Source organism: Ostrea edulis, chromosome 9, assembly GCF_947568905.1.
Source record: "Ostrea edulis chromosome 9, xbOstEdul1.1, whole genome shotgun sequence".
In the NCBI taxonomy this organism is placed as follows: domain Eukaryota; kingdom Metazoa; phylum Mollusca; class Bivalvia; order Ostreida; family Ostreidae; genus Ostrea; species Ostrea edulis.
Window position 1 is genome coordinate 20,085,247 of NC_079172.1, and position 8,597 is coordinate 20,093,843.

At 35.0% G+C, this 8,597-nt stretch overlaps 1 protein-coding gene across 1 annotated transcript; it reads right to left on the reverse strand.

The window, feature by feature from the left end:
• Positions 1–1,380: 1,380 nt before the first annotated feature.
• Positions 1,381–4,129, reverse strand: LOC125659359 (uncharacterized). The gene is made up of 2 exons (XM_048891016.2): positions 3,957–4,129; positions 1,381–2,884 (listed from the first exon to the last, which is right to left on the reverse strand). Exon 2 carries the CDS (start codon positions 2,876–2,878, stop codon positions 1,670–1,672), a length of 1,209 nt encoding a protein of 402 aa, XP_048746973.2. The 5' UTR covers positions 2,879–2,884; positions 3,957–4,129; the 3' UTR covers positions 1,381–1,669.
• Positions 4,130–8,597: the final 4,468 nt, after the last annotated feature.

Here is an 8,597-nt window from a genome sequence, read left to right on the forward strand (position 1 = left end):
GTTATCTTCACCTTTCGTAAAAAATACTGAGATGTGAAAAATACTTGCATTAAAGTACATAAGAAAAGAATTTGGTAAAACAGTAATTTAAAAAAAATATGCAAAATGTACATTGCACTTTAAACAACAATTAGAGGAAGGAACAATGAGATTTGTAACTTCATAAATTTACGAACCAACATGACAAAGTAAACACAAGTTTCTCAGCTGATATAAGGATGGAGAGAGAAATTCAAGTGATAATTAAGAAGAACTCCATTTATTTTTAAAATGAAGTAAAATGTTGTTTAATCATACATATATATTTATTTATTAGATAGGACACACAGTTTTTTCTTACACATCTGATATAGGATAGCAACTTTTTGTATGCTTAGAAGATAGAACATAGGGTTTTTCAAAAATGGAAATATGGAATGCACTGGAGTTTTGGGGTCGTATGGGGCTTTAATGAATATATGAAAGTATGCTTTGGACACAAGTATTGTAGGAAAATATGTTAAGAATTTTTTTATATTAAATTTATGAGACAGCAACTCAAGAATACAACGATATTAGGCCTCCGAATTTGTCTCGTATTTTATTTTTTAACCATACTTACTTTGTTTTCAAAGTGGATAGTAGAAGGTCATACTGTTAAAAACGATATATCCATTGGATTCAGCGTTGATTTGTTCATAAATATTGGGGTTATCAGTTTTCAGGTCACTGTATCTAAACATTAGGGATGAACTTCGGGTTGTGATTAAAACTTGACCCGTGACATGACTGCAAATTTCGAACGCATGCACTTCAGTACTTTAATATACTAAGTGCAGTAACAGTGAGTTGGATCGCGGAAATGCTATGAAATAGATCTACACTAAACAGCTGTTTTAAAACAATATACAATGTACTGATTGTGTAGATTTAATAAAGAAATAATATTTCCTTTCAAAGAGCTAAACATTTAGTTCCGAAAACCGGAATATTAGATTACCTAAGGAATAAAATTAATCGAATCTTTTAAAAGCAATTTATAATTTGTATGAGTAGAAGGTATGTACAGGCTCCAACAGACATAAGTATCCAACTCTGCATCAGAAACATGGACGAAGTTTCAATTTGAATTTATATGCCTGAAGGTTATATCCTAGAATTCGCTGGGACAAAAAAGTACTGGTCGGAATGAGCTAATGTGATTGGTTAATTCAGTCATGTGACTAAGGAGGATAAACATCGCAGCACCTCGAAATAAAACCCAAATTGCACGTCTTTATACCCTCTTCTGGTTGTTTTTTTTCATTGTTGCACTCATCGTTAGATGTGGTAAAAGCTGCATTCTGACATTACTATACAATCTTAATTAATGTAAATTTCATTCAGGAACAACTATACCCCTTTATTTGTAGCCGTCAGAAGGCATGGATATAAATTTTATTGGATGATCACATTTACTCACATGCATTATATGAATATCTTACAAAATGTACATGTACTTTGAATATGTATCCAAATTATACTTCGTTTGAAAGTGTAAAATAAGAATGTATAAATGTACACAGTGTACATCTAAACACAAGTGATGTGAAAAAGACCAAATGTGGCGTCACAGAATACATATTAGATGTAAGAATTTGAAAAAGTCTTTCTCAGTACATATCACTAACTGAAGCATCCCTTACTACATTTATTTTGTAGCTTCTTCATAACTTGGTGGACTTCCGGTCGCGTCCTCGTATTTCGGGGGCGACTCAACCGCCCCGTATCCGGACCCTGGCGCGTATGAAGAGGCCGATTCAGATTCTTCCAAAACTGATGGCAGCGCTGAGAACGGTGCTGACGTTTGAGTTGAAGTTGGTGTCTGTCTTGATTGCTTTCGGTACTTTTTTACAATAAGAGCCGTTCCCAGAGCTCCAAGCACTAAGGGTACTATGAAAAACACCATAACATAAACCCATTTTCGCGAAATACAAGCAACTTTAATTTCAGCATCTCCTTCCATGTCGGAACTGGAAGTGACGTTCAGAACGATTGATGGATGGAGATTCAAGGATGGGAAATGCAGCGTACATGATGAAGATGTGAGAGAATTGGAGCATTCAGAAACGCTATTTCCTAGATTATACAGTCGTTTCTCCAACGTAAAATTAACCGCAACGTAAGTTGGATATGGCAGGAGATATCTATTTGCAAATATCAGATAGTATTCTTCGTCTGCCAAGACCTTATAATGGTACATGTTAGGTTTGTTGAAATTACAGGATGTAGACCGACTGAAAACAGAGCAAGTATAGAAACAATCTCCATTTTGGAACTCCTTGAAGTTTTTGTTACCCTGAATGATTAAAAACTCGAGTGAAGAGCCTGGACATGTGGAGATATGAATCACAGAATTGGACAAGAGGTAGAAGCCCCAGTACTCGTATTTATTGTATTTGATCTGTGTTTTCTTCCTGAATGTAACTTGCTGCAAGTCATTGGTGTTAACGGATGGTTCTCCGTCAAACAACCACGCAGTAAACTGAGAGCTGCCAGACGATATGGATGCACCATCACAAAAGGTTTCTGACATCGAATTCGGAACCTTACGCATATCTGTTATTGTCGCCTCGATTTTCTGTGTTTTGTTCACATGAAACACTGTTATCAAAGACGTCGTCAATACTATTGCTACAATCCATGCCCACAGTGTTAAAATGCGAACTTGAAAGGATTGTCCACGGCAACAGAAACAAACACAAATCCACGAGTAATCGCAGTCCTCTCCCCGGCCGTGACGTGAATGTGAGTAGTGGTGGGAGAGAACCGCAGTGGAGGTAAAAGAAAATCCACCGCCCCCGCTGAATCCGCCGCCGCCACCACCACCACCGCCAAAGCTTCCCGTTCCATGCACCATTTTGTTCTAAAAACAATACAAGACTTTACATTATGGAATACAGGCCCAGGGGCATTCTGCACATCAAGGTTATGGACAAAAATAAAATTGGGGTGATATTATACATGGATATGGTATTTCTTGACTTTAGTAACCTTTTCTCCGTTTATTGTTGACAAGTACTTTCACTTTACCAGCCGACACGGAATATACACATTACTTTCATTTTAGCATTCTGCAAATTCTGTGGTCGTTATGACAATCTAATTTACAAATAAAATATGTCGTTGGGTCGAATGCTGTGTGATGTGTTTCATATCAATTGTTTGGCCTGTTCTTTACACACTAATTTTGACTTTACAGCTTACTCTGATTGCCTGATCAAGATATAGGACTCAGTCATAGTGGGTGTGACCGTTCAACAGAGGGTGCCTACTCCTCTTAGGCACCTGATTCCACCTCTGATGTGCTTAGGGTTCGTGTTTGCCCTAGCTTTGATTTTTTTTTATTCTTAAAAGGAATTATGAAATTAATCATTGTTCGTTATCTACACCTTTTCACTCATGTATTCAAGGAAGTGAATCGCCTGTTTAGGGTTCAATCACGAGTGACTGCTATTGATAAGGAAGTTTCTATTAACCGGCTTGGAAGAATGTTTTTGTAGGAATTCCCACGGCTTGAATCAAACGATTTGAACTGTACAATACTTATTATATTGTCACTAATCATGAAGCCAATGTGTCCAATGATAAATGATAGTGTGTCGATCAAGATAATACAGTTCGGATTATCATACAATTTACAGTACAGAAAATCGTATAAAATTAATTAATATCGAAATATCTGGAGGAGCAATATTAGATCACACAGACACTATTATCAATCACTATGAATAATTACAGAGCACGAAAGGTGCTAAATGTATCATACTAAGTAATAAAAGCCTCGATGACAATACTATGTCTATTTAACATTATAATTATTATCTCATGTAACGCACTGTACATGTTTTTTGTATTACATGACTCACAACACTTATATATACATGTATGCTTTAGTGCTAACAAAATTTGAATTAAATAAATTCTAAATGTCTTACCTTCACGCTGGTCTGCGCTGTAAGAGAATTGTCAGTGTGTTTATAAAACAGGTGCAATGATAACGTTATTTCGCAATGATAATGGGTATCACATGTTCTTTATATATACGCATGTAACGAGGCTGAAATATACAATGTAACGTGATCGTGTCGATGTGCTATTTTTATCTAGTAGTTTAAAATGCATATCCTGATCATTATTTTTAAAAAAATGTTTAAAATCCATTCTAATATAAATATTGAAATTTGCTAAGCCCTATTGCAAATTTCCTTGTGTTTATTTACCGTTCAAATCAAAGTTTAGTGACCTACATGTATACGTATCACCACATGTTTATTTTTAGGACACCTGCATGCATGCTATCGAAGCCGTCTTGTGACTTATGTCGAGACTATTCAATCTGTCCCAACTTAAAATATAGCTTAGGATTTGACATGAATATGCTTACATAAGTTGATGTCAAATGTCGGTAAGAGAGTGATTGAAAATTCAAGAGCCAGAAAGCATGAATTTTTTTCGCGGAGCATTCTCAAAGTAAAAAAATAACTGTTTATATCATACATGTATGTGTTTATGAAATCAAAATTTATCTATCTAATCCGGAGGTGCTATGTGCGTTAAACTTTTCCATCATGCAAAACAATTCAAATATTTATTATTATATTTTAGATATATCATTTTATCATTATTAGACAAGACTATACAATTTTATTTGAAATTCATCCAACAATTTTTAAAAATCACGAATGAATATAGTCTATAATATGAGTATATCTTAATTACATGTATAGGATAGTCTTCGGAGGGTTTCTACATCCGTCGTAAGATAGGCCCTTAAAACATGTGACACACTTAACAAATCAGTTTATGTACGTGATAAAATTTCTGCAAAGATCCTCCAGCTATACTGAGGTGATAAGACACGTGACCTCAAGTCTCCAAGATCGGAAACCGGTGTGACGTCAGACATGACTAAAGCTGCCTCTCAACAAGAAAGATACTAAATCATTTTATTTATTATCAAAAGTAAACAAATATTGTTAATTGACACTAATGGTATTAAAGTTAATGCAATAAACATTACACATGTTTCTATACAACAGGTATTTAGTGTACTGTGTGAATTATAATTGTTCTACCTTTTTTAAAAGTAGATTAAAATGGGTATTATTTTTTTTTGGTTTCGCAAAAGACAATGTTCGTAAAAAAAAATATGGATGGAAAGAATTTGTTGTGACAAAGCATAGTAAGATTTGTAGTAAGCACTTTTCTCCGAGTCAATCCTCAAGACTTCTACCCAGATTAGCTGAACTTGGGTGCCCAAATATCCCTGTTCAGCTAAAAGAAAATACTGTTCCTGATGTACCATGGGCAATCAACAGTGAGAGTAGAAGAGGCATTGGTATGTGGAGCATACAAAAAAGACGAAATTAAAGTTTTTGGTAATTATTTAAGATAAAATTTTGATTTAAGAACTATATTTAAAACTTTTCCAGTGAAAGAATGAATCTCTCGGGTGTCACGCTTTATATAAGACTGACAAACCAATAAAATACTAAAATTAAACGCTCAACCCGAGAGATTCATTCTCTCTCTGCTAGGATCAAGAACTTAGGTTCGGCTTTTTACAATAACATCGTGTTCGTTTAGAGTCGGGTTTTTCAACATGCAGTAAGTAAAATTAACGTAGAGCTAGGAAACGGCTCTTCTTTTTTTAGGAGTTAGATTTTTCTTGACAAAATGTAGATATCCTAGCAGAGAGAGGTTTACTTTGGTTCAGGGTAGATATCCCTTGCCTGAATATTTGTCATAATTAGTAGTTATATATTTCGGCTACCTCAGCATTTATATTTAGCCTTGAACTGTATTATTATGAGATGTGTGGAGCACGCTGGTATAATAAGCTGTATGTTTTTGACAGTGTGTGGAAGCTCGTTAATGCCCTAAACTTAGATTTTTCTTATTATTGCGGTCACGGGTATTTTTCGTAATTCTGGTCTTCTATGTTGGGTATTCTGGTTATATTCATTTTCATGGCAAAACTTATTATTTGTTATCAACTATTCTTGAACCATATTTACTTGTGCTATAATAAATTCATAAACTTTACAAGTCTTTTCATTTCAAAACACGGTGTTGATCTTAATCTGACTAAAGAACCTGGGTATACATTGCAACCAGTGTGGTTTAAGTCTTTCCAATCCCAAGTTCTATCCATAGCCATTTGAATAAATACAGATAAGTTAAAATTTGTACATCGGGAAAGGTTAGGCTCGTGCTAGTCCTTATATAAACTGGTTCCTGTTACAGATGATTAACAGAAAGAACACACGAGGTTACACAAAGAAATTTTAAATAAACTATCATGATATACTGCAAAGAGACAGATCACCAGAGACCAAAAGACAAAGACCTACATCTCCATTACCTTCAACATCCCAGAAACAGAGCGAATGTTATGAATGTGGAAAAATGGATATTACGCAAGGAGCTGTTCTCAGTCAAGATCAAGAACACCTTTACTATGATATACATTCATAAATCGCTCTTTAAACTATCAGTAGCTGAGGAAGTAGGCCATTCGTCTATCAACTCCAGTATATACTTCAAGGCCTCAACCACATGGGGAAAAAAGCATAAAGTACCGTAATAAAGCTATTCAATACAACAAAAATTTCCAGTTCATATATTTTGTTGGTGGGTTGCGGGACGCTCGTGAAAGTTTCACTCATATGGAGATGTCACCATTGCCGATGAAGGGCTGCAATTTTTTAGAGACATCCATACAATGTTCTGATAGGGAAGCGTCGGGTGTATCCTTCAGTACATTATTAAATCTATATCAAATTGCATGTAGAACACCTTAGGCTTTATGGAACCAACAGGTAAGTGAAAAATAATTGACTCAAACACCCACAGTATCCGTCTAATTATATATATCAAATAGCTTTCTGATGGTTCTATTACCATCCATTAAGTTTTTAGCTATATAGAGTATCGTTTTTAACCTACGACGCCTCCATACATGTACATGTGTATAGGAAGGTCCAACACTCAGTAATATACATGTAATAGTGAAATAAAAATTTATGACATATCCGTTAATCATCAAATTTTAGGCCTTTTCCAAATGCAACATTAAAAATCGAATAACCATTAAATGAATCCGTTTTAATGCAATACATGAAAATATATGTAATCATCATATTATTCAATTACGCTTACAATGTATTAATTACATGTATGTATATTTGAAAATCACAAGCTTGGTGTTTTTATTTTAATTTTACGCATTTCATAATCTGTCGCCATTTCATTATACATGACATTTGTTTGGAAACTCAGTGTTTGAATTGTTGGCAAAAAACGAGCTTAGTGTAGATATAGGGAAGTTTTGGAGTTCATATGGTGACAGACATAAACTGGAGTCTTGTAAGCTGTGATTATGTCTTAATGACCTGCTGTTTACTTCTGATAAATAAAGTGTCCTTAGATTCACAGTAATATCCCCATGGTGTGAATTATAAATATATATTCAGAGAAGGTACTCTATGAGACAATTAATTTATTGAACTTTCTTCTTCGTAAAGATAGGGAGAAATGATTTCGAAAAGTCTACATCAAAGCATCTTAGTTTCCTTACTGTAGAGATTCGGACGTTTCGTGTCTGTATATAAATGTCCGATGATTATTCTGGATTTCATTCGTTCACTACTGTCTATACTACACATTGTCAGCAATATATCAGCTGCTTGGCAAGTTTCCTTAAATCAGTAATTATCTGTCTCATCCTAAACTCGGAGATTCCCAATGTCCTATCTGTCTCATCCTACACATGGAGATTCCCAATGTCCTATCTGTCTCATCCTACACTCGGAGATTCCCAATGTCCTATCTGTCTCATCCTACTCTCGGAGATTCCCAATGTCCTATCTGTCTCATCCTACTCTCGGAGATTCCCAATGTCCATCATTCCTTCCAATTCCGTGAATACACATTCCAGTTAAAAATGTCTCCCAAGTCTCTCTCTCTCTCTCTCTCTCTCTCTCTCTCTCTCTCTCTCTCTCTCTCTCTCTCTCTCTCTCTGATCATTTGACCACGGAGACGTATAATAGTGGCCCAAGAACGATAAGCCAAAGTTGTGTGTTTGTGATGAGTTCCTCCCCTTTCCACATCCTTCCTGTTTGATCAATCAAATTTTTTTCAGCGATGTTACATTCAGTGCAACAACATATATCATATATAGTTTTTCTAACGTATTTTTGTTTTTATCATACTTCACATTCTAGAATACAGTGAAATTAATCAGCTACAACTTGTCTTTTCTTCTTTATGTTTTGTTATATGATTATATGAATGTTCAATGAGATATAATCAGCCACCGCCCAACTTCCAATGTAAGGGGTGGTGAGAGGTTCTTTTTACCGAACCATTTTTAAAAACAAATGTACAGATATAGTTCAATTCTTTTCGTATTCGAAATTTGATTTATAAAGTTTATCATTTGCCCTATAAAGGCGCCATCACGTTCTGTAGACTGCACGTGTATTTTAAGACTTGCTCAAGTCTCAATGTTGTTTTTATTGCTTTATCATTTCGTCCACATTTTACTGTGTTTCAGAAATCTAAATCTCTGCTCT